Source organism: Apostichopus japonicus, chromosome 7, assembly GCF_037975245.1.
Source record: "Apostichopus japonicus isolate 1M-3 chromosome 7, ASM3797524v1, whole genome shotgun sequence".
In the NCBI taxonomy this organism is placed as follows: Eukaryota; Metazoa; Echinodermata; class Holothuroidea; order Aspidochirotida; family Stichopodidae; genus Apostichopus; species Apostichopus japonicus.
Genome location: NC_092567.1, coordinates 15797155 through 15823044, shown reverse-complemented (window position 1 = coordinate 15823044; position 25890 = coordinate 15797155). Strand labels below are relative to the sequence as shown.

The following is a 25890-nucleotide window of genomic DNA, read 5'->3' as shown; positions in this document are numbered from 1 at the left end:
TGTCTAAGGAGAGTGATCGTAGTCAACGAGGTGACTTTTTATTCAAAGTCAAATCGATTAGTATAAGTCAGTGTCTTAGCGATTCCTGTTTAATAAAACCCAGGATGATTTGATTCTCGTGAGAGATATGAAAAGGTCCCTTTCCTATCTAAAGCTTCTAAAAGAGCTTAGAGCCTTAGATTCGTTAAAACAAAAGAGCCACGTAACTGCTATCAGTAAGACACCAGGAAGTTTTAACTATCATGAATTCAATTTGTTATCAGAGCGAAGTCTGTGTTAAGAGAATTTGCCAATCATTTGAGATAACATTACAGTAACCGAGTAACACCACTCAGTGGGAACCAAAGTGTAAATAAATGACGTAGGGCATTTTGTTGCACACCCAGCTTTGCTACGTCAGAATCCAATCAAACATATCATATTAGGATCAGATTCAGAAAAACTGGATGTTTGCAAAAAAGGAAGGACATTTCCATTTGATACCATGATTCCATAAGTCAACAAAAACTAATAAGAAACTTCGACTCGCTTGGCGAATTATATTTACGGTATTAATTAATAAATTGAAAATAAAATAACCCATCATGTCTCCATACTTAACTTGTGATACGTGTACGCTGTAGGTCTACTCGCCGTCTCCCTCTCTCTTTTCCACAGGACAACTATTTACACCCATACGATCAATGTGATATAGTTAACAGAATATTGCAAATACTGAGGAACGCAAATTGGTACGGAATACCGTTATAAATTTCAGGGTATATGATGTAATGTATAGTATATGTACTGTAAATGTGACGAACCTGATTCAATGTAGTGTTGGTCGAATGGTTATCATGTAATTTTCAAGATAAGTACCACACTAACTGGCAATTAATTCAAATCTAACATTAAGTTTTAAAAAACAGCTTTTTATTAGATGGTAATCCAAGTAATATGCAATGAACAATCATTTGACAATGAGGCAGGAATCTTTATACTTTCCTAAACTAAATCAAAACAAGCTTACATATCATTTCTACTAATAAAAAGAATCGATCATTTTACTTAATGTTCCCGATTGCCATAGTTTGAAGACGAATAAAAAACATATAACCTCCATGATTTACAAATAGAAAAAAGTTTTAGGAGACAAACACAGAATTCGACCTTGGTTGCTCATTACAACAAGCTGGTGGTTAATTGTTTTTGCCAAATCTATTTCAAACGAATTGGGAGTAATATATGTAACATTAGCTACTATATCCTTTGTAAGTTCTAATTATAACAGGAGAGTGTTCCGTTTCCCATATTTTTATTGTACCTTAAGTGTTGAGCTCTGAGAATCATTTTCATTAACCGTCGGCAAGTATATTTTCTTATAATCAATAAAATGATTAGTAGGAACTGAAGGTATAGAAGTAATCCAAACTCTTAGAGAAGGATTCTCACTTTTACATAAAATATCAAATGTTGTAAGTTTATCTTTAATTATGTCTTGTCCCGAATCAGGAGGCTTCGGTAGCTCCAACGGTTTACCACCACCATCGAATATCACTAGACACTTTCCACTGCATAACAAGTCAATTATTCTATCTAGCGTATACTTGCTGTTTGAAGGTAATTGGTTCTGAATTTTTTCAGCAATATCTGCTTCGAAATTCCCCTTTATATCAACAACAAAAAGGGTTTCGTCGATGTTCCATTGAGAGCACATGAAAGTTGCCCGTTTAAAAATCGACGTTTCTCCAGCTAAAAAGTCACCCACAAAAAGAATACGTTTCGTGTTCTTCCACTCATCAGAATCGAAAACAGATGCAGCGGACATCTCTTTCCGTTCTCCGTTAGGTGTTTCAATTTGTAACTGTGTCTTCAAGAATCCGTCGATCAAGGGATCGATTTCCTTAAGCTGCAGAAAAGGTGAGATTAATAACAAACGTAGTCAATATGAAGGAAAGGTCGACATAACATTATATTGTAGTCACCGCCGTCGATTATGAAACAAATGTTAACAATTTGCAGTAGTTAAGCAGTTTTCTAACATGTTTTACCTATCACGAACGTAAATTATTTTGCGATATCTGTCTTGTGGAGTTATTTTCTTATGTTTTAGCATTTGTTTCAATCATAGTATTGTACATTGATACATGCAAATCGACGAGTAACAAGTGCTACTATCGCTCATTTTGTATCATCCATAGTGTAAAAAATAAGGTTAACTTTCAAAATGATGAAAATCTTGGAGCTTACATGCAATTCTAGAAACGTAAATTTTGGCGGAGCTGTAATTGAAACATGAATAAATATTATTGCTTTCAGCAAACTTACATCTTCATCTTCACATCCACCGTTATTTCCATCTTCATTTCCATCTTGGTTCTTTGTGTTTCTTTTGCAACCGCGACCTGCTTGAAATACGGGTAAAATAGATCGGAAACCACAATATGTTACACAATCTTTATTGATATGAATAAACGGGCAAAGAACAAAACTACATATATACATCAATTGCAATGTGGGTGTGTGTGTTGGGGGTTAGGAATTCAGGTAAGCTTAGGGCACATGTTAGTGATATGGTGTTCTTTTTATCACAAAACTGTTAATCTTATATAAATGTATTTAGTTTCTTAACATCTTGAACGCATTGAGCTTCCTTTCAAGCACAGCCATTTTTAATTTTGTTTGTATCTCGATCACATTTGAAAGTCATATTTCTTGGGATCTTTGTTGGTCGGCTTTTTGTCGTTACTCGTGTGTCACTCATGTCCGTCATTCTTTAAGCGTCTCCTTTGGACGTTTGACATTGATCACTATTAATTATAACGTACACACAATATAACAAACTGACGCAAAGTTACACAAATCAATTTCGTTAATTTGGGGTAATTCAAAAGATGTATAAGAACAACATATTAAGCTATCATATACTTTGATGCCCTGTTGACTACATAAATTGCAAGTTAGCACATAACAACATTCTTTAAGATTCAAAGACCAATCGGGCAAAATCTGGGGATATGCGCAATTCTTAAATCTGTGGATTTCTACTGCAGTGTAAACGTTACAATATGTCTCTTATACTTGGATTTATCAATCATTATCCACGAATTGTCTGTATTCTTGAAAACTGTGCAAATGAACTTGAACCAACGGCAGCGTTACCAAAAATATTTCTTGCAGGAATTACACTTTCATGGATTTCATGACTTTATGCCTTCGCTTTTGTAATTTCCTTCTCACTGTTCTGTAAAACATTTATCTTTAACGTATTAGTCCTAAATGCCCTAACCTTTGTGTGACATAATATGTGCCAAATGTAAGAAAGTGAACTGTTATAATTATCACCCAAATTTGCATGTAGACCTACCAGAGGGGATCGGGAAGATATTATACAATATGTGAATAAATGTAAACAGCAACATGCACTAGATACATCTCCTGTTGCACTTAATATTTCTTTGCTTATCTATTTCCCGTGCAATATGAGCATCGTGATTTTTCTTTCCCTTTTTCGATAGAATGGTACTTGAATGTCACTTACCGCAATACAGTGCAATAAGAAAAGTCGTAGTAACAATTATCACGATTGCAATGACGCACACCACAATGAGAATCGGTGCATTTCCATCATTAGGTATATCCAAGTCATCACATGACACTGTTAATATTAAATTAAGAAATTTGCCCATAAGTTCATAAGTAAATATAAAGTAAATGACAATGACAGAAAACCAAATAGATATACAAAACTGAATGAAAATTTGTAACAATTAGGGCATTATTTTTATTATTTTTTTTTAGCTGTCCCAACTTGGGCAAAAAAATATGCACACTTTTATGACACCGTTTACACATCCAATTAATGAAACTGCAAAACACCTGAAATCTTAACACAACTTAATTCAGAATGCTTTATGACATATTCATGCTTTATACATCCGATTAAACTTTCTGCTCATGTATGTACGTTACGAACGCAATACGGTGCTTTGAGCTAATGTTTCATGCACAAATTATATTCAATCTAAAAGTTAAATTTCAAAAAAGGTTCACATTACGTACGACAGCATTAACTATAGGTAAGACCCGATATGATCGTTTGATAAAGTATTTAAGTTAGTTGTGTCGTATGTGTAGGTAATAAAGTAAATTCGGTCTCATCCGTGAATTTTAATAGATATCTAACTGCCAATTGGACTTTGAAAATGCTCAACCATTAATTTCATGATTTGGAATGTATCTTTTGAAAAGTTGACACTCCCTGTTTTTGACTTGACTGATAGTATGAATATCAGTTTCGGTCATAACATAACATGATATAACAACACAAAATATAACATGGGTCAGAGTAATGGTATACATAATAACCTAACTGCTAACAAACACAAAAAACACTCACCAAACGTTACGTTTGCTCTAGCAACCCTTACTGCATTTTCATGTCCTCCTAGAGAACTGGAGCAAAGCAAAACTGCCAATCCACAGTTCAAGCTTTGAATGTCCAAACTGACACTGACGTTCCACGAGTTATCCGACAGGCGTTCTTCGTGTATTCGACCTTGAATTATACTTCCATTGCTATGAGTCCAGATTGGTAATATTTTCTCTGTGGTTGGACTAGTGATAGTGCACGTGAGAAGTATTAGATCTTCAGACGTTTGTACTACGCAATCTTCACATGAGGTACACTGGTCTATCACTGGACAAGAATCTTTTAAAGGAATACAAAATATTGAAAAATAAAGATTAAACAAGCATCTTGTGACGTTCAAGGTTCATTATCCTACCTGCTCGCTCAATTTTAGAAAGAAGAGTATTTACAGAGCCAGAGGAACAATTACCTAGACTCATGTTAGTAAAGGAATTGTCACTGTAGGTGAAAATTATATAATTGAATCATTTAAAACAAGAGGTAATGAGAAAACAGTAACTTTCGAAGGATTATTCGATAAATGATTTTTAACAGGTAGGTAATATGTACTATCATTGATTCAAACAGTTTTCTAGATCTTATTCTTATCTTATCACTTGATTTGTATTGCTTATTTACTTGTATAACATGATCATTACCTATAAGAGTTATAAACACAGTGTCTCGTTCAGTCTCGTTATCTTCAAAAAAGTGTAAGATGGTGTATGGTCCTGTCTGATTTCGACCAACGCTTTTGATGATAAGTGAACCATCGTCGCTGACATCGTAATGTTGCACTGACCAAACGTATTTGATACCAGATACCAATTGCGCGATGGGAAATGAGCTCGTACTGGTTCCAACGTACCAGTATATTTCTGTAAGTGAAGACGTGGTGAGTGAACAGTTGACAACTTGGATGCTCCCTTCTTCAACAAACAGTTCTTCTGGACATCTAAGTGACGACGCTTTGTTAAAAAGACCATTTATAGAAATTTTAATATCATTCTTAATAAGCATCATCATTATATTTTAAAACCAAAGTATCATATAAAGATTAACAATCTTGAGTAAGATGATATTTTACTGTCTTACGGTTACATCCTTCATTCTATGCAATACTTATATGTCATAGATTCGGTTAAATTGTGATTAGAAGAAGCAGTTAAGATGTAAAATAAAGCAAAACAAAACAAATAAATACTTACCTGAATAGCTAGTCTGTAAAGCAGTTGCAATGACAAATGCTCCCAAAAGATAAGTTGACGTCATGATTAACTATCGGGCTTCATATGTCGCAATTTGATTTAACTTGTGTTATTTTTTCTGAAAAGATAAATGCCTTCCAGACTTCCTTATAAAATTAAATTTAAATTTAAAATCGTACACGATGTTCGATGTTGTGCTATATAATCATGGTAAAGAAACCATTTCCTTGAGTAAACGTTCAGGTATATTGACATCGAGGTTAAATTTTTGTCCCAGTTGACCTAAATTAAGTTTATCAGCACCTTCAAGAGGACAATAATAGACCTAATAGAGGATCGTTTGATGGCTAGAGCTCATGATATACAAGTATAACATCGTCTTCCACCAGAATTACACTGTATATTTACTGTTTCGTGCTGCAATATACATAGGTCTATGTTACCACAAATTCAGTGTGTACAAACGAAGCCTGCTGATCAACCGTAAACAGTGTTAATTGTGTACACTTTGTACGTCTATAGATCATTATACTGTTCATTATTTTGCTATAAAAACATTTAACTATAAGTTATACGCATCATAACCTTAACAGAAACAGTATTTTTAAAATATAGCTTACCTTCGTTTAGATCAATTACTCCCTGAAGCAGTAAATAATATTCAAACGTACCAAAATACACGTATGGATGTTACTTACAATGTATAACGTTGAGCTCACTGTACAGCATTTCTTACAGTTTACACCAAGAGAATTAGTGCACAGTTAGTTCTAGACTTGATATATATGCATATAGCCTACACAAATAATCATGGTACGAAGGTCAATGGGTAAACTGTGATAGATATTAATGTTCACAACACTGTGGCTTATCATATTTTACTGAGGAATGACGGCCTGTACAATTCACAAGGTACAAATACGTTGTCGTATGCCAATGCACCGAATGTGCAGCTATATCGGAAAGAACTTACAACAGTAGCCTTGTTGCACTTTGACACTGCAAGGTACACTGAATGTGCAATCGGTGCACAAAACCTAGCAGACCCATGGGGTATTGTTTTAAAGCTCGATTTGTCTGCCGCGATATACCGCAATCACTAAATAAGATCAAATTTACCAAATACTGTATCACTTATATATTGGGATCATAAACACTAAGATGAATTTCTATGTAAAGGTAGAATTGTACTTCTTTATTGTACTTCATTATTGGCATTGAAAGTTGGTTCAATGAACCTGCTAAATACCACTCGCCTTGCCGAAATACTTTAACATTATTTTGACTTAATTATTCTGCTATTCTTATTATCAATTTCATCTTTAGTTGTCCAAACTGCCAATCTTCTAGCCGATTCGGTGATTCCAAGAGGCCTTAAACAATACTTAGGGGCGTTGGTCATTACTGGGCTGGCCGTATGAATGCTATTTCTAGTGGGCACGACGGCAAAATATAGTAGAGGCCCATCTGTATAACTGGATGAATAAGCAATGGGCACTAAAGGTTTACTGATTCCACTTTAAGTTTAAAAAATGGCCGCTTCAACTGCCGGTTTCGGGGGATTGATGGTTAATTTTCGGTACTTGTCAAGGATATCAATGCCGACACCGGCCTAGTTACGTCGCTGTCGTGATATAGATTTTGCTTCTTATAATTTAGATATAAATTATATCACTATCTTGTAGAATAATTATGTCTGTGTGACTATGCATTTACTAATTTAGAACATGATGACTTTATCTACTCTGCACCCAAATTTTCACACTGATTCTTGAACATTTCCATATTCTTTCGATTTACTTTTTACTAACCACATAAGTGACTCCCCACCATCTTTTCTAACTGCAATCCAGCCCTCATTCAACCTGACATGTTATTTGCTGTTCAGAAAAGTCATCTTGTTAGTTGCATTTATCCCACATAGCTATGTTTGTTGTATTTGCTAGCTCGACCAATATAGTTCTATCCGCCTACCTTATAACCCCTTCATAACAGCCTATTGACTCAAATCAAGGTACTTCGATACATTTAATGATGTGACTCTGAGAGTGACATAAACTGTCAAAATGTGGTATGTAATGTAAATATTAACTAAAGGTGAAATACCACACTATTTATATTATTATATCAATGTACCCCAAAAGAAAATACACCGAATTTAAATAAAATGTATCTGCGCGTGTACATGGTTGTGTAATGCTGCATCGGTCATTCCGAGTTGTGACGATACGGTTTCCTTACTATAAAACTAATAAAGCATCGATGTTTTCCTTTTACTCCTCTTTAGGGGAGGAGACGGGAGGATTGGTTGGTTTGAACACGAGGAAGTTTCACAAAAATGTTGACAATGATAAGTTCATAGTATAATAGCATCATTTTGATGAATTAAAATCTATATTTAGACGTTTTTTCAGATTATTGACAATTTTAACTGTACCAAACACATCTGAATAATACAACATGGAGATTAAGTACAAAAGTATGTACAGGAAGCCCCACCTTATCAGGAAGAATAATTGTTCTGTGTGTCTATTGTTATTCATGAAACTACCTTCAACTACAAACTTTTAGAGATATCTAAGAACAATGTAGTCCTACAATCTAGATTGGCAGATTGGGCACTTCAGCTTTGCATGAGATGCTATAAAAAAATAAATGAACTAATGTAACTGACGATAAAGCACGTTTAGAGAAATTGAGTGGTTGAATAGAAACAAGGAAATATGATAAGCTCTTTTTTGTTCGACAAGAGAAATTGTTGGGAAGGATAACCTTGGTACACGTACATTGACTGATAACTATTGTAACAAAATTGTAAGTTAATGGAAAGTGAAAACGATACGTTATATAATCCTACAGGAACTCGATGTATTATATAATCTGAAGTCTTTTTTTTAACTTATTGTCTACTTTTGTGGCATTACAACTTTAAAGAGATGCAAACTGAACAGCCAGTTACAACGATATCATCTGATTTATTTGGACCGTATATTTGACTATTTATTTCTCCACCTTACATTACAAAACGTTTCGACCAAATTTGAAGAATATCGTGCGAGTGGTTATAAATATAGGAAACCACTATTGTAAACCACTTATTTGATACCACACAAAAGACTTGTCTTATCTTTGTATAGAGAACAAGTCAAGTTAATGTTTCCCTTGAAATTTCTGCGAAAATAACATTTCATTCGACCTCTGACCGCTGACATTGTACATTTTGTTGTCTGCAGGCGAGATAAAATAGTTATAAGAATGCCGTTTTTCATCCAAAGATTCACTGAAGTTAACTTTCATATCTTTTATTTGCTGTGAAATTTAGGGGCTTGGAAACGTTTTGGGCCGTTTGTCACATTAAAGACGTTCAATTCGCTTGAAGGGGGTTAGGTTCATGTTTCTACAGCCACAACGTTTTATGCAAACATCCATTGTTGACCACAATACGTTTTTTATACAGTCACGCACCGGGGCTTTTCCTACTTTTTTTTTCATTTCGTGTTCAACTTAACTTTCAACAAGCTGCTCATTTGAAACAGATTTTATCGACTCAGTATGTTGACCGCCATCTATGTTGTCTGTTTCTTTGTACCTGTCTTTCTAGTTTGTATTGTATATCAAAATATTCATTTATACTTTGTTAAACATTCATATACTGTACACAATTGCTGGAAACAAATTGTTGTCATTGTCATATCCTTCCACGACACTACTACTACTCCTAACGTTAGGTAGTACTGAAAAGCTAACGCTGTACACGCACCGTCAAAGATGTATAAATCAAATGAAGCGGAATTCGTCGTATTGACCAACTGCTACCTCAATATACCAAAAAAATGTTGTCACTTACCGTTTCTTGCAGTGGCATTCTTTATATTTGTATTGATTGGAACTGAGTTATACCCATAACAACCACATTCCTTCGGCAAACTCGTGGTACGATCGTGTATTAGAATGCTTGCCTAAGTTCGATTAAGTGCACAACAAAAATACACTATGCGCGTACGTTCATACGTGAAAAATGATCATGTGTATTTTGGTGCAGTGCGGTATTCCCCAGAGCACAGTACCATTGCCCTTGTCAGTATAACCATAGCTATTATTTTCCGCAGAACATTGCTCTTTAAGTTACAATATCTAACACCGTTTGCCGCAAATCAATTCTGTTTGACCAATAAAAAATGAAACATAAAATATCATGGGTCTGAGGACATTCTCATAAACGATAACATTTTGATTTAAATTTCAAACCCTCAGTCCTACAAGAAAACTTAATAAAAGTTAATGTACTTAACGTTGCTGGATAGATTAATGTTTCAATTGCAAGAAAGTGGGTGTCCCAAAGTAAAACAATCGTTATAATTACATACGTGAGTTGATTACAACCGAATACACACATTGAGCCACGTAGTTAAGGGCCGCCGCATCGCCGAATAGCAAATTGCCACGTTTCCATTTGTAAGATGGCTTCATAAACCACACGTTGCCGTTGCGATTAAATTAGGTACATGCCACCCGGTTTAGGCATTGTCAATGTAGTAATGCAGTTGTCATTGTTTTTTAGCAACTGTCTAGAACGAAGCGAACTTTACAGGAATATCTGTTTCAAGAAGGTAGCGTTTAATGTAGCCCACTGATATTTGATGGGACGAACGCGGGCGGCAAAAAAAAAAGAAACAATTCCGCACGTAGAGTCGTATACATTGGCAAGATTTAGAGTTGTAATACACAAATGTGTTTAATATGATGAAAATGATACCACAATTTTGCAATTAGACCTAAAGCTTAAATTGTAACGATACAGAGGTTGGAGTATAGGGGAGTAATCTCGTATACTTCTGGGAGCATATCGTCCCAGAAAAATCAGGGGGAGAGGGGAGATCAGCCACCCTCTCTCTACTGGTAGATATAAATATTAAAGTTATTAAAGTTGCTTAAATACAGTGTAAAGGATCACAAGACATATATGCGTTACAACCCATACAGTCGAAATTATTCAACATTGTTTTAAAATTTGCAAAATATAACACCATATTGCGTCTACACAGCCTCCATTTTACATAATTTCACTGAGACCCGAACATCTCAACGCAACACCTCAGCCTCAACCTTAGCGTATAGAGCCTATATCGTGTGATCAAAAGTCATCAATACTGGCATTAATTAACCATAAACCCCTTTCTCCTTATCCAATTAAGTCCAACTACTCGCCTAGTGTTTAACGAAGTAAGTGGCTCGACTGCACACTTTTACATATCACATACATAAAATTAAAGCGACACAACTGAATGGTTCCAGGCAATTTAAAGGTCTGCGGGTGTGCAGAGAACATGAACAACAAAGTTACGTTTTGAAACAGAATGCAAACATTCATACTGGTTGTGATAATATTCAATCACTACTTTGATATAAGTCGTACATACTGTACATTGATGGTTTTAACATATTTGATGTAGGAAGTACAGCAAGACGCATCGAAACGTGACATTAATGTAATCACAGTCATAGATGTTGACTACCAACTTCTACTAATGTAGTTCTTGTACCCAAAGTTATATATGTGCATGCTAAACATCAGATCTGTCCAAGTTCCCCATCTTGAGATTTATTTACAAGGTTGTCACTATTTGATAAATGTTCGACCCCAACTGATTTCGACCTTCAACAAGAATAAAAGTGTTCTGGCCGAATTTTGTTTCACCAAAAAACCTAATCTGAGATCAAATTCAAGCATTTCTTTTTGAGATATAATGCTGACGTACCTTTGACATATGGACCTCAACTGAATCCAGATCAATGTGACTTACACATAGGATACATATGAAAAAAGTAGAAGCATCCCTCTCTAGAGGTAAAATGTTAACAAATTATTGTTAGGAAGCAATGAGTTCGGCTTAGGCAAATACTTGACAATCATTTGATCAATCGCGCAACGATGTTTTCTCTGTTCCAAGCCTGTTACAGAGTTGTACTTCCCAACAACCACGGTTCACAAACCTCTGACGGGATCACGACTAGACTGGTTCCAGGGCTTCGCCTATAGTCAAATGTGAGCTTGTGACCTTCGACTAATTACAACTTGAATATAAGAGCAGCACGCCAAAAAAAAAATAGACAATCGCTCGAGTGATACTTATTTACATTCGGGTACCAAGTTACATTCACTTTCTTTCTTGTAATTGCCTGTGAAATTATACGCACAATCTGTTTGAGTATTTCCTTTCGCGTCATTGGCACGGATAGTTACAGTAGTATATATTTTACTTAACATATTTCTAAGTATTTACTGGTGGAATGGCAGCCTTCAGGTACTCCACTGTGTGCAACATCTTGGGCTTACTTTTCCTATTTGAAAGAGGTAAGGATTTAACTGATTATATGAAAATTACATATCCTGAGCAACAAATTATAGTGTTTATTTATTACAATCAGATGTTATATTTTGTACTTCCAGCCTTTCTGCAAGATTTGACTACATGTCAATTGACTGCAGAGTCTACAGGAGATGAGATTGAATGCCCCGTACACCTAAACACACTAGTGTGTCTGGTTTGCCCAGTAAAGAAGACGACTGAAAACATTACTTGGAGAGAAAATACGAAGACTGTTTTCAGGACCTCGGTACCAAAATGGCCAATTGGAGGGATTTCAATGGGAAGTTGCAACTATACGTTATGGTCTCTAAATGTTGAAATGCAGGGTAATCAACCTAGTGAAAGGAATTTCTCCTGTTCTTACAATCGTAACGCCGGAGGCAAATTTCTCTTTAAAGTTAAAGGTATGTGTGTTATTTCATACTATATATAGTACACAAAAATAACAGATTGTGACGCTAATGCATCATGCTCAGTGGCGTTGATTGAACGGTTAAAGGCGGTAGCAAAGATATGACTGTGGTCGATCAATAATTGCTAGTGGATATATGAACAAAATAATAAATCCAATTGTTTTAATAGCCTGTTTGAAATTATCTTAGGCTGTTATTGTTAACCGAGTATTAAAAACAATGTATGGAATAACAAATATCAAACACTTGGTTTCGAACTTATACACATTGTGTCCCAGTCAAAACGTGCTTGTGTGAAGCTCCATTAGTATTTACAAATAAATACTTTATCTCATTCATGAAGTTATTGCAATTATAAAACATATCCCAAAAGGTTATAACTTTGATGATATATTGAAAGATTTGATATCCGAGAGCAAATTCGAAAATTGCGATGATACGCCAAAATTTTGGAATAAAAGTCTACATTTTTATACAAAAATGTTTCCAGCAAAAAGTTTTAAAAATGGATTAAGTAGTCTACATATCTATAAAGGGCTGTTAAAATCAATGTAGGATAACAAGGTTTTGAAATAAGTGGATTAAACCACAATTTACGAGACGAAGTAATCGATGTTTTAAGGGAGATAGATATTACAATATAACTGTAGGTTGCGATTTCGAAACAAGATTTGACATTCGAAAAGCATGGGGAAACAGCAATATTTTCGTAACGCAACTCAGCCATTATATTACATGGCACATTGTAATGACGGCGATTTCCTATTTTTGTTTTTGTTCTTAACAGCTGTGATACCAATTGGCACCACACCGAATAGCATCAGAAATTCGAAGGATCAAGTCACCTCATCAAGTAGGATTATTAAACATGTTTCCATAATCTTATTTTTGTTAAAGCTTCAAAATTTATGGTTCCATAAATTCAAATTTAAAGCCTCATTGTGTTTTCCATTTAAACAATGTATATATCGTATATATGTATATAATGGTATAGTTGGTCGTTGGTCAATTTTACTCGTACGTGTTCTCTTGTATGCTATCATGAACTTGGCAATTGCAAGGCCCCAAGGTTAAGAGAATGATAATAAAAGATTTACTTTTAGAACGTTTATTTCCGATGACATTGGATTTATCAAACATTTATCAAACAAAAAAATTATTGCGACTAAATCTAATTCTAAAACGATATATATGTATTTTGATATTTATCTCTATCCATGGAACGGCAAATCGTTTGTTTCTTTAAAGCACGGTTCCTTATATACTAAGTTAATTACCACACCACTTTCTTCCGGATCTGACGTCACATTTTCAGAAAGTTTTTCAAGACGTTAGTACAGAAATAAAATTGTATAGAGAAAGGGAAATACTTGTTAACCATGTTATCGAATTTTATACATTTTGCTCTTTTTTTCAGAACAACCTTCATCTTATACAATCATTCAGTCTACCATCATCTAATATACAACAAAATCATGTAGTATAACAAAAGTGTTATCACAGAAGTTGATAATAACCAGACCGCCTTATGGAACGAAGGTGAGCTCGTTTTTAGCGAAAACAACATGTTCGGATCTCCTCTTACCTTAAACCGCCATATAACTTACTTTACGTAACTCTTGTCGTTGACTTTCAAATAACGTAAGATTTGTGATACTCATCAAAATCGATTGTGGCAATTTAATACTCCCATCAAAATGGAACAAAATGGTCCTTTAAAGTGACAGACAAGTTTGTTTAAAGCACATTCTTTCATAAACGTCAGTCATGGTAAACCTGTCAATTTTACCCAATCACTTGCTTTCAGCTATATGTTACTATTAAAAGTTTTAAGGAAGGGCAACACTTACCTGTATCCCTGTACAACACTGTACAGTTTGCTCGTGAAATTTAGATTCTTAGGCCTATACCACAACAACAGAAGCTGGTTATAAACCACATCGCTCGTTTGATCGAAAGTGAGCCCGACTGCAGTGTGTTTGGAGCTTCTTCCTTAACCTACCAACCTTACATGACATGTGAAAGACTTCAATATAATGCTATAATAAGTTCATGAAAGATGTAGTTGATGACATCAAATTACGTGGGGTTTGACAAGTTGAACCATAATTACAGAATAACACACAATCATCGTTTCTTTAATATTCCATTAGATAAGATGCTGTCATTAAAACTCATCAGCAGTGGAACAGTATTAATGATTGTGATCTTTACCATATTGCGCTGTATCCTTCGAAAACACTGTGTTCTCCTCACATCAGGAATAATAACCACCCATGCTTCATTGTATTTCATAGGTAAGAAATCGCTTATGGAGACCTATAACCAAACAATCTGCCCGATACCGTCACCTTGGGCACAATACTTTCTTGCGACTGACGGCGAAAGGAAATCACTCTTGTAGGGAAACTTTAAGAACAAAATATCACATATGATGGCAACACCGTGGTCTGTTAGATGAAGATATGCAACATGTTAATAGGTAGTTAAATCTCCAAACCTCGAACATGTAGACAAAATAAACCCAATATGTTGTACACCAATTTAACCAAATGGTCCGGCCGTTCTGCAGCCAAGCTACTCGAAGATGGTAGGCACCGGGTTAACATTATAAAAGGTTACAAACCTATATTGTTTATAAACTTCGGGAAGGTCAACGGGCCAATTTGGTGTATGACTATTGATTGATTGATTGTTGTACACAGTGAGGAACCTGAAGTCTACCATTAAAACAGAAATGCATGTTCCGCTAATATGTTGAGTGTAAGAGTTATAGAGTTTCTATGGAAGTGGACAGTCCGTGTACAAGTTAATTGCCATTGTTTCATTGTCAACGGAATAAAAAAATCAAATAAGGGAATAAACCTGGTAACGAAGCACACCCAAGCAAAAAAAGGGAATTGGTTGTTTGATTTTCTTGTTTTGTAATTAACTTGAAGACCCGTATGATTTAATGTAGCATTTAGGTTTTCCCGATGTTTTGTGTTTCTAATATATCATCACTAATTAATCAACCAACCCGACTTTGTCATTTGTAAAAATCGATGGTCTTTTAGATTTGCTACTAAAATAGTGGTTAAAATGATATGAAAGACGTTTAAAAAGGATTTATTAATATAAATTATTTTTAGACGTATTTGACAATTCAATTTAAGATATCGGTGCTTACTTGCAACCTTATTGCAACCTGATTGACTTGTATTCGGTAGGTTTGCTACAGTTTTTAATGCAGCAACATTTCCGCAAAAGATACTTTCGATTCTGTCGGGGAAAATGTGCTAAATATCAATTAATAGATTGGATCAACGAAAAATATCACTTGTCCCCTATCTGTCCGTTTGTTTTAGGATGTAGGTTGCATATCTTGCAATGTTGTTATTGTTTAAAAAGGGTACTAGATAACGCAAAACTTGTAGACCTTTATCGGATTTATTGATCGGAGTCGGGTGAGAAACAAACGCAATGTTCATTTCTCAATTTTCTCAAAGAACGGGAATACTAATGGCAACATACTCACCAATCACATATCAAACTTTAAGATTCACACAACATTGCAGAAAGACGTAGTTTGCATTTAAAGCGCAAGTAAATTTAGTTATTTTGTTCAGTTAATTAAGAAATTCATCAAACTGTTCTTCAAATTATGTAAGCCAAGTATTCTGGGATCAAGATGGCGTCACTTCAGTTTGATGGGCTTAAGGCTTTAGGAATACATACACCGACATGGGTTGGTAACGTTTATCATAAGTAATCATATTATGTATGATAAGGTTCATGTAGTCTATCCATCTTTCAATTGGAAAGTAAGTACTTTATTGCGTACTCATAGATATATATTTTTTGACTATGAAAGAGCCTATAAATAGTATTACTAAACTTGTACTTTGAGAGATACTTGGAAACTAACGTCAGCCAAGTATTTTTGCTTTTAAAACAATCGTATGTTAAGATTAATGTTCCATACCGAATAATAGGACCACTCGTGGCAAAATATTGTCTGAATCGAAACAAGGAAATATATTTAAGTTCGTTTGTTTTTTTCACAAAAGAGGTTGTTGAGAAAGAACCCCCCGTTTATGATATACTCTATGAGTTAAAGTAATATGATTGTGTTGTATCCTATTATTCACTAATCTGTAAAAACTTTCAGCTCCTGCAGCAAGTGTTACAACAACATAATACATTTAATATTTTTGGGTCTTGTCTGAAAATTACCCGGTAGACTTTTGTTTGAGCAAATTTATTATTATGATGTCGACTTAATTAGCCGTACAATATATCAAATTTGCAATTTAAAAACATGTTTTATTTTGATGGGTGATTCACCCACAAATGCTGGAATTAGTTCTGACATTAATGTCCGTGAAATCAGCAGAATATACTTATATATGAGCTGTTCCACTTTTTGCATTATCACAAGCAATTGCCCTCACTGTTCTAACACGAAAATAACTTGACTGATTTTGTAATGTTAATGACAAAAGGACTGAATCTGCGCTTCCTGCTCCAAAATTTCATTCAATTCCTAAAAGTATGCAGAATTCGATATTTGTACATTTCAACCTTAAAGAGTCTATGTCAAAACTGAAGCTGAGTGATGTATTTATTTACATAAGTATGAATTGTTTTTGTTTTTTCTTTTTCTTTTATTTTTCTTTTGTACTCTACAGCTTGACTTTAAACTGGGTAGGGATCCACTTTTCGCCATCTTTGGAAAATAGGTACAATCACATTTCACTGATACATTTCTAAAACTCATTCCAAAGCAACAGCAAAAGTGCTACAATGCATTACCTCATGAACTCAACACATACCTTGTGACATTACAACAAGAGACACCGACATTAACGCAAGCTATGCGTCATTAACATGTATAGATTTATGAGAAATTATTCAATTGCAACTCGTCGCCTAGCCATCTGTCGCATTGACCACACTATGAGACGTACCCACACTACTTTGCCCCCAACTTCCTCCTACCCTTATTTGCCAGAAGGAAATGGTTGAATAAAGTAAATTCTCTGACTCTATATCTTATTTATACATACATCTTAAAGTAAAGGCATGCAACCCATTAAACATATAGAAAACACCTCTTACCATACCAAGTATACCAGTTAAATATAATTTATACCACAAGCAAATTACACGACGAATGGAAGATGTTAGATTGTGACTTGATGATAAGTAGGTATACTATACACATATGCATGATTTTATAGGCAGAAGGTACTTACAGTGCCATCAGTAGCCGTATGGTAAAAACTTCAGTATGATTGCAAAAATAAGAGGTGTCACAGGACGAGTAGTGTGTTTTAACTTGGTTCCTGCAAGAGTACTTAGTGACAGGGCAACACGAATCGGTCACTTTCGGTCGAGTCGTCAATGGGCGTTTGTTGCTTTACCGGACTGTTTTTGAAAGGGGACCCGCTCTTACATGTTTGGCTCGTTGAAAGGGTGGTAGTGGTTCAGATAAGATGTCTGATAGAGGGTGCTCTGTGATATACGTTCAGTATTCACGTGGACACTGTGTAATATTATCGGTTCTATATGGGGTGTAGGTGTATCATTACAAGTGTTGGTGATCTAGGTTTAAGCCAAACGTTCCCTGTCCCGTTATATTAGTGAATGGCGTAACGCTATCGATAAACGATTCTATGTTATTACGTCTTCGGATAGTGATCGCCTTCAACGAAGTAACGTTTTATTCAAAGTCAGATCGATTAGTATAAGTCAGTGTCTTAGCGTCTCCAGTTTAATAGAACCCAGGATGATTCGATTCTCGTGAGAGGTATGAAAAGTCCCTTTCCTATCTAAAGCTTCTTAAAAAGTGCTTGGAGCCTTATATTCGTAATAACAAAAGAGTTACGTAACTTTATGGTGTATATACATCAGTAAACCGCCAGGAAAATTTCAGTTATCATTAATGAAAGTTTTGATCAGAGAGACGTCTGTGTTACGAGAACTTGCCAATAACTTGAGATAACAGTAACCTAGTAACATCACTTAGAGGGAATCAAAGTGTTTCTAAATAACGTAAGGCGTTGTGCTGCACACGCAACATTGCTGAGTCAAAATCCAATCAAACATATCATAATTTATTCGGATCAGATATGGATAAAATGGATGTTTGCAAAACGGAGGAACATTTCCATTGATACCATGATTCCATAAAAGTCAAGACAAACTATAATAGGAAACTTCGCCTCCCTAGGCTAATTATATTTACGGTATTAATTCACAAATTGAAGAGAAAATAACCCATCATGTCGTCATATGCAACTTGTGATACGTGTACACTGTAGGCCTACTCAACGTCTCCATCTCTCTCTCTTTTCCACAGGAGAACTATTTAGACCCATATGATCAGTTTTATATAGTTAACAGAATATTGCAAATACTGCATGCCAAAAGAAGAGTTCAATTTGATGAATTCAAAACAAGTCATGTGAATTCAATATACCTTCATGTTGAGAATATGTAGGACACATCGTGATTTATCTTGTCGTTATGATTATATTACGTTAAGGGAGCAAACTGTTATAGAACTTCGAACTCCTAATATGCGGATTTTATGGCCGTCAGCTTGTGTAATATGGAAACAGTCTAAAGCTATATTACAAGGAACACAAATTGATATGGAATATCGTTATACACTTCAGGACATACGATTTAATGTATACACGCATGTACTGTAAATGTGACGAACCTCATTCAATATAGTGTTGGTCTAGTTGTATCAACTCGTTTCCAATAGTAAATTGCATAGGTACTACACTAACAGGCAATCAATTCAAATCTAACATTAATTTCAAATAATATCTAACCCCTATGATTTAAAAATAGAAATATTGAAGTATACAAACACAGCTTCCGACCTTGGTTGCTCATTGCAACACTCTGCCGGTTAATAGTCTTTGTCAAATCTGTTTCAAACGTATTGAGAATAATATCTGTGACATTAGCTACTATATCCTTTGTACCTTCCCATTATAACAGGATAGTGTTTTGTTTCCCATATTTTCATTGCATTCAAATATTTGTAATTGAGCGCTGTGATCCATGTTCTTCAAACTTCTACAAGTATATTTTCGTATAATTACTGAAATGATAACTAGAATCTGAAGGTATAGAAGTAACCCAAACTCTTAAACGATTATTTATATTTCTAAATAAAACATCAAATATAGTCAATCCATCTGCAATGGTGTCTCCTTTCGAATCAGGAGGCTTTGGTAGCTCCAACAGTTCACCGCCACCATCAATTATCAAGAAACACTTTTGAAACAATATCATGTCATGTACTTCATCTAGAGAGTACTTGCTGTTTGGAGGTAATTGTTTATAAATTTCTTTATTAAAATCTGCTTCGAAATCAGGTTTCTTTATATCAACAACAAACAGGGTTTCGTCGATGCTCCCTTGAGAGCACATCAAATTTGCCTGTTTAGCAATCGCCTTTTCTCCAGCTAAAAGATCCCCAACAAAAAGAATACGGTTCGTGTTCTTCCACTCATCAGAATCGAAAAAACATGCAGCGGACATCTCTTTCCGTTCTCCTTTAGGAGTTTCAATTTTTAACTGTGACTTCAAGAACCGGTCGATCAAGGGATCGATTTCCTTAAGCTGCACAAAGGTGAGATAAATAACAAACGTACTCATTGTGAGTGAAAGGTCAAAGTAATATAACATTGTAGTCACTACTGTCGATTATGAATCCCATTTTAACAGTTTGCAGTAGTTAAGCATTTTTCTAACATGTTTTCTTAACACGAATGTTAATTATTTGCGATATCTGTATTGTGGAGTTATTTTCCTATGTTCTAGCATTTACCTCAATCATAGTATTGTACATTGATACATGCAAAACGACGAGTAACAACTGCAACTATCGCTCATATTGTATCATCCATAGTGTAACAAATAAGCTTAACTGAAAAACTTGGAGCTTACATGCAATTCTAGAAACGTAAATTTTTGCGGAGCTGTAATTTAAACATGGATTAAAAGCATTGCTTTCAGCAAACTTACATCTTCATCTTCATTTCTATCTTCATTCTTCGTGTTTTCTTTGCAACGGCGACCTGCGTGAAATACGGGTAAAATATATTGAAAACCACAATATATCACACAGTCTTTTTTGATATCAATAAATGGACAAGAATAAAACCATATATATATATGTATATACGATAAGGAGTTCCGGTAACCTTAGTCCATATATTAGTGAAAAGTATAAAAAATCAAAATGGTGTACTTTTTATCACAAAAATCGAAATCTTATATAAGTGTAATTTAGTTTCTTAGCATCTTGAAAGCATTAAGCTTCCTTTCAAGCACAGCAATTGCAGGCTAAGGATTGTTACCATTTGGTTAATATCTCGATCACATTTCAGCCTTATTCTTGGGATCTTTGTTGGTTCGGCGTTTTGTCGTTACTCGTGTATCACTCATTAACGTCATTCTTCAAGCGTCTCTTTTGGACGTTTGACATTGATCACGATTAATGTATAACGTACACACAAGATAACAAACTGATGCAAGTACACAAACTAATTTCGGTATTTTCAAAAGTGTACAACAACAATAAAGCAAAGCTACCATATCTTTTGATGCAAGGTTGACTACATACATTTCACGAGTTAGCACGTAACAACATGCTTAAAATTTCAAAGACCAGTCCGGCAAAACCTGGGGCTATACACAATTCTTAAATCTGTGGATTTCTACTGTAATGTAAACGTTACAATAGGCCTCTTATACTTGGGTTTATCAATCATTATCTACGAAATGTCTGTATACTTGAAAATGTGCAAATGAACTTGAACCAACGGCAGCTTTACCAGAATTTTTTTCTTGTGGGAGGAAACATACTTACATGAGTTTCATGACATGATGCCTTCGCATTTTGTAAGTACCTTCTCACTGTTCTGTAAAACATTTATCTTTAACGTATTAGTACTACATACCCTAACCTGTGTATGACATAATATGTGACCAATGCGAGAAATGGAACTGTTATAATTATAACCCAACTTTCGCATTTAGACCTACCAGTGGGGATCAGGAAGATATTATACAACATGTGAATAAATGTAAACTGCAACATAGGCCTATATGTAGATACGTCTCTTGTTGCAATTAATATTTCTTTGCTTATCTGTTTTCTATACAACGTGAGCGTTGTGAATTTTCTTCCCTTTTCCTGATAGAATGGTAAAACTGTTGATTAAAATGGCACTTACTGCAAAACAGTGAAATTAGAAAAGTCGTAGTAACAATTATCACGATTGCAATGACGCACGTCACAATGAGAATCGGTGCACTTCCATCATTAGGTATTTCTAAGTCATCACATGTAGCTATTAATATTAAAAGAAGAAACATGCGCATTAGTTTATAAGTAAATATAATTTAAATGACATTGACAGAAAAACAAACAGATAAATAAAACTGAGTTCATAAGTAAATATGATGTCAATGACAGTGAAAGAAAAAGAAACCTGAATGTAAATTTAAAACAATAAAGGCATTATTTTAGCTATGTTTTTAGGCTGTCCCATAACTTGGACAAACAAAATTTGCGACACTCATTACACCGTTACATATCCAATTAAGAAATGGTAAAACACCTTTCATATAATTTAATTCAGAAGCGTACTGACATTTCTTGCTGTGTACATTCGATTAAACTCTGTCCTCATGTATGTACGTTACGAACGCAATACGGTGCTTTTTTCATGCACAAATTCTGTTCAATCCAAAAGTTATATTTCAAGGTGCATCATGATATACGACAGCATTAATTATAGGTAAGACCCTAGATTATCGTTTGATAAAGTATCCCAGTAATTAGTGTCGAAACTGAATAACGGGTAAATGTGTAGGTAATAAACATTTGAACTCATCCGTGAATTTCTATCAAGATATAACTTCCAATTGGACTTTGAAAATGCTCAACCGTCAACTACATGGTTTGGAATGCCTCTTTTACAAAATGTGACACTGCCTGTTTTTGACTTGGCTGAAAGTATGAATATCAGTTGTGGCCATAACATACCATGACATAACATAACATAACATGACATGACATGACATAACATAACATATATAACATAAATGGGTCGCAGTAGTGGTACACATGATATACCTAAAGGCTAACAAGACAACGAAAACCACTCACCAAACGTTACATTTACTTTAGCATCTCTTAGTGCATTTTCATGTCCTCTTATAGAACTGGAGCATAGCAAAACTGTTAATCCACAGTTCAAGCTTTGAATGTCCAAACTGACACTGGCGTTCCACGAATTATCCGACAGTCGCTCTTCGTGTATTCGACCTTGAATTATACTTCCATTGTTGTAAGTCCATACTGGTGATATTTTCTCTGTGGTTGGACTGATGATAGTGCACGTGAGCAATATTAGATCTTCAGTCGCTTGTATTACACAATCTTCACATGAGGTACACTGGTCTATCAATGGACAAGGCTCTTTTAAGGGAATAAAACAAAATCGAAAAAGAAAGATTAAACAAGCATATTGTGACATACAAGGTTCGTTATCCTACCCGCTCGCTGAATTTCAGAAAGTAGAGTATTTACAAAGCCAGACGAACAATAACATATACTCATGTCAGTAAACGAATCGCCACTGTAGGTGAAAAATATGTAATTGAATAATTTAAAGCAAGATGTAATGTCAAAACAGTCACTTTCGATTGATGATTCGATAAATGATTTTTAGCAGGTAGGTAATATGCTATATTTGATTCTAACAGTTTTCTAGATCTTATCTTATCACTTGATTTACCTTGCACATTTACGTCTATAACACGAGCATTACCTATAAGAGTTACAAGCACGGTATCTTGTTCCGTCTCGTCATCTTCCATAAAGTGTAAGATGGTGTAAGGACCTGTCTGATTAAGACCAACGCTCTTGATGATAAGTGAACCATCGTCGCTGACATCGTAATGTTGCACTGACCAAACGTATTTGACACCAGATACCAATTGCGCTATGGGGAATGAGCTCGTACTCGCTCCTACGTACCAGTATAGGTCTGTAAGTGAAGACGTTGTGAGTGAACAGTTGACAACTTGGATGCTCCCTTCTTCAACTAACAGTTCTTCTGGACATCTAAGTGACGACGCTTTGTAAAAGAGACCATTTATCGAAATTTTAATATCATTCATAATTAGCATCATCACTATATTTCAAGTAGCATATCAAGATTTAAAACAGTGAGCAAGATGATCTTTTACTGCCTTATGGTAACATCCTTTATTCTATGCTATACTACTGTGTCGTATTGTTGCGGTTAAACTGTGATTATAAGAAAAAGTTAAGAAATAAAATTAAGCAAAACATTTGAATATTAATCTGAGAGACTGACTTCGGTCAGCTTGCGGCTTCGATAAGCCAATGAGGCTTGTAGGAGGATCTAAAATACATACAATACATTCAAATACTTACCTGAATAGTTTGTCGGTAAAGCAGTTGCAATGAAAAATGCAACTCCCAAAAGATAAGTTGACGTCATGATGATCTATCGGGCTTCAAATGTCGCAATGTGGATTAACTTGTTTCATTTTTCTGAGGAGAGAAATGCTGTCGTCTTAAATAATCTGTTTCAAGACTACCTTATAAAATCAAATTTAAATTTAAAATCGTACAAGATATTCGATGCTGTTTTATATAACCATGGTAAAGAAACCATGAAAAGAAGCCTTGAATTAACTTACAGCTATATTGATATCGAGGTTTAACTATTGTCACCAAATATTTTGAAGGATGTCTCCAGGGTAGCATGTTGTATGGTAGATACGTTACATTTGTGAAGTTAAGTGTTATTTTGTGAATGCATCTGGCAACAGCAAATTAAATGTTGTCACTTACATGGCAACATAGTTTAAACGTCTCTATTTTTTTCTGAATAATATTGCAATCATGTATCAGTAGATGGAAGACATTTGGAGAAAAAACCCAAGCTGTTCAAATGATAGGTTACATTCAACTAATCAGTCTATGTTATAGGTCTAGGTCTATGTAAGTACAAATTCAGTGTGTACTTGAGTACAAAACGAGGCCTGCTGATCAACCGCGGACAGTACTAGTTGTGTACGCAATGTGCGTCTATAGTTCATTATACTGTAGGCCTACATTATTTTACCAATAAAATTATTTCTTTAGCGCATAAATTACACGCTTAATAACCTTAAAGGAAACAGTATTTTTCAATATAGTTCAAATTCGTTTAGATCAATTACTCCCTGAAGCAGTAAATAATGTTCAAAAGTACCAAAATACCGTATGGATGCTACTTACAATGTATAACGTTGAGCTCACTGTACTTCATTTGTTTCAGTTAACACAAAGAGAAAATGTACAGTTAGCTGTATACGTGATATACATGCAAAGAACTTAACACAAATAATCACGGTACGAAGGTCAATGGGTAATCTGTGATATATTTATGTTCACCGTATCATATTTTACTGAGGAATGACGGCCTGTACAATTCACAAGGTACAAATAAGTTGACGTCTGCCAATGCACAGAATGTGTAGGTATATGGGAAAGAACTTCAAACAGTAGCCTACTGTAATAAACTATTTGTTGCACTTTAACACTGCTCGTTATACTGCATGAGCGATCGATGCACAAAACCTAACAGAACCATGGGGGAATGTATTGTTTTGAAGCTAAATTTGTCCGCCCCCGATATAGCCCAATCCATAAATGAGACCAAATTAACCAACTACTGTATCACTTCAATATGGGGATAATAAACACTAAGCATCGACGAATTTGTATGTATAAGTAGAATTGTACTTCTTTGTTGTACTTCGTAATCGGCATCGAAAGTCTGTGTGATAAACTTGCTAAACACCACTCGCCTTTACCATTATTTTGACTTACTTATTTTGCTACACTTACTATCAATTTAATCCATTTACCCTATAACCCCTTTATAACAGCCTATTGACTCCAATCAAGGAACATCGATACATTTCATGATGTGACCCTGAGAGTGACATAAAACTGTCAAAATGTAGTATGAAATGTAATTATTAACTAAAGGTCAAATACCCCACTACTGTGGTACCCCAAATTACTTACATAACATATCAATGTACCCCAAAAGAAAATTAAACGGACTTCAAATGTATCTGCGCGAATACATGGTTGTGTATGCTGCATGAGTTGTGACGATACGGTTTCCTTACTATAAAAAGTAATATAGCATCGGTATTTTCCTTTTCTTCCTATTTAGGGGAGGAGAAGGAGGATTGGTTGGTTTGAACACGAGGAAATTTCACAAAAATGTTGACAATGATGAGTTCAAAGTAAATGCATCATTATGATAAATTAAAATCTATATTTAGACGATACTTTCAGATTACTGACAATTCCATTGTACCAATGATATCTAATTATACAAAATGGACATTAAGTACAAAAGTATGTACAAGAACCCCCACCGTATCAGGAAGTTATATTG

The 25890-nt window shown here is 34.9% G+C and overlaps 3 protein-coding genes across 6 annotated transcripts; 1 reads left to right on the top strand and 2 right to left on the bottom strand.

Annotated features, from left to right (window-relative positions):
* Window positions 1–545: 545 nt before the first annotated feature.
* LOC139969452 (uncharacterized) lies at window positions 546–6420 on the bottom strand. 2 transcript variants are annotated; one of them, XM_071974451.1, is made up of 7 exons: window positions 6297–6420; window positions 5599–5716; window positions 5050–5358; window positions 4379–4690; window positions 3521–3637; window positions 2308–2384; window positions 546–1888 (listed from the first exon to the last, which is right to left on the bottom strand). In XM_071974451.1, the coding sequence occupies exons 2-7, from the start codon at window positions 5660–5662 to the stop codon at window positions 1295–1297; spliced, it is 1473 nt and encodes a 490-aa protein (XP_071830552.1). In that variant the 5' UTR covers window positions 5663–5716; window positions 6297–6420; the 3' UTR covers window positions 546–1294. The 2 variants fall into 2 exon arrangements, with proteins under 2 accessions (XP_071830552.1, XP_071830551.1); XM_071974450.1 differs by having other exon boundaries at window positions 6219–6381.
* Window positions 6421–11759: 5339 nt separating this feature from the next.
* On the top strand, window positions 11760–15503 carry LOC139970176 (uncharacterized). 2 transcript variants are annotated; one of them, XR_011794064.1, is made up of 5 exons: window positions 11760–11953; window positions 12050–12373; window positions 13170–13235; window positions 13800–13921; window positions 14680–15503. XR_011794064.1 is itself a non-coding variant. In XM_071975815.1 (4 exons), exons 1-4 carry the CDS (start codon window positions 11890–11892, stop codon window positions 13841–13843), a joined length of 498 nt encoding a protein of 165 aa, XP_071831916.1. In that variant the 5' UTR covers window positions 11760–11889; the 3' UTR covers window positions 13844–14648. The 2 variants fall into 2 exon arrangements, 1 of the variants encoding a protein (XP_071831916.1); XM_071975815.1 differs by lacking the exon at window positions 14680–15503 and having other exon boundaries at window positions 13800–14648.
* A 3156-nt stretch (window positions 15504–18659) lies between these two features.
* LOC139969454 (uncharacterized) lies at window positions 18660–24857 on the bottom strand. 2 transcript variants are annotated; one of them, XM_071974454.1, is made up of 7 exons: window positions 24714–24857; window positions 23862–23981; window positions 23197–23538; window positions 22566–22877; window positions 21628–21744; window positions 20414–20466; window positions 18660–20008 (listed from the first exon to the last, which is right to left on the bottom strand). In XM_071974454.1, exons 2-7 carry the CDS (start codon window positions 23926–23928, stop codon window positions 19460–19462), a joined length of 1440 nt encoding a protein of 479 aa, XP_071830555.1. In that variant the 5' UTR covers window positions 23929–23981; window positions 24714–24857; the 3' UTR covers window positions 18660–19459. The 2 variants fall into 2 exon arrangements, with proteins under 2 accessions (XP_071830555.1, XP_071830556.1); XM_071974455.1 differs by having other exon boundaries at window positions 18662–20008; window positions 23230–23538.
* Between the last annotated feature and the right edge of the window lie 1033 nt (window positions 24858–25890).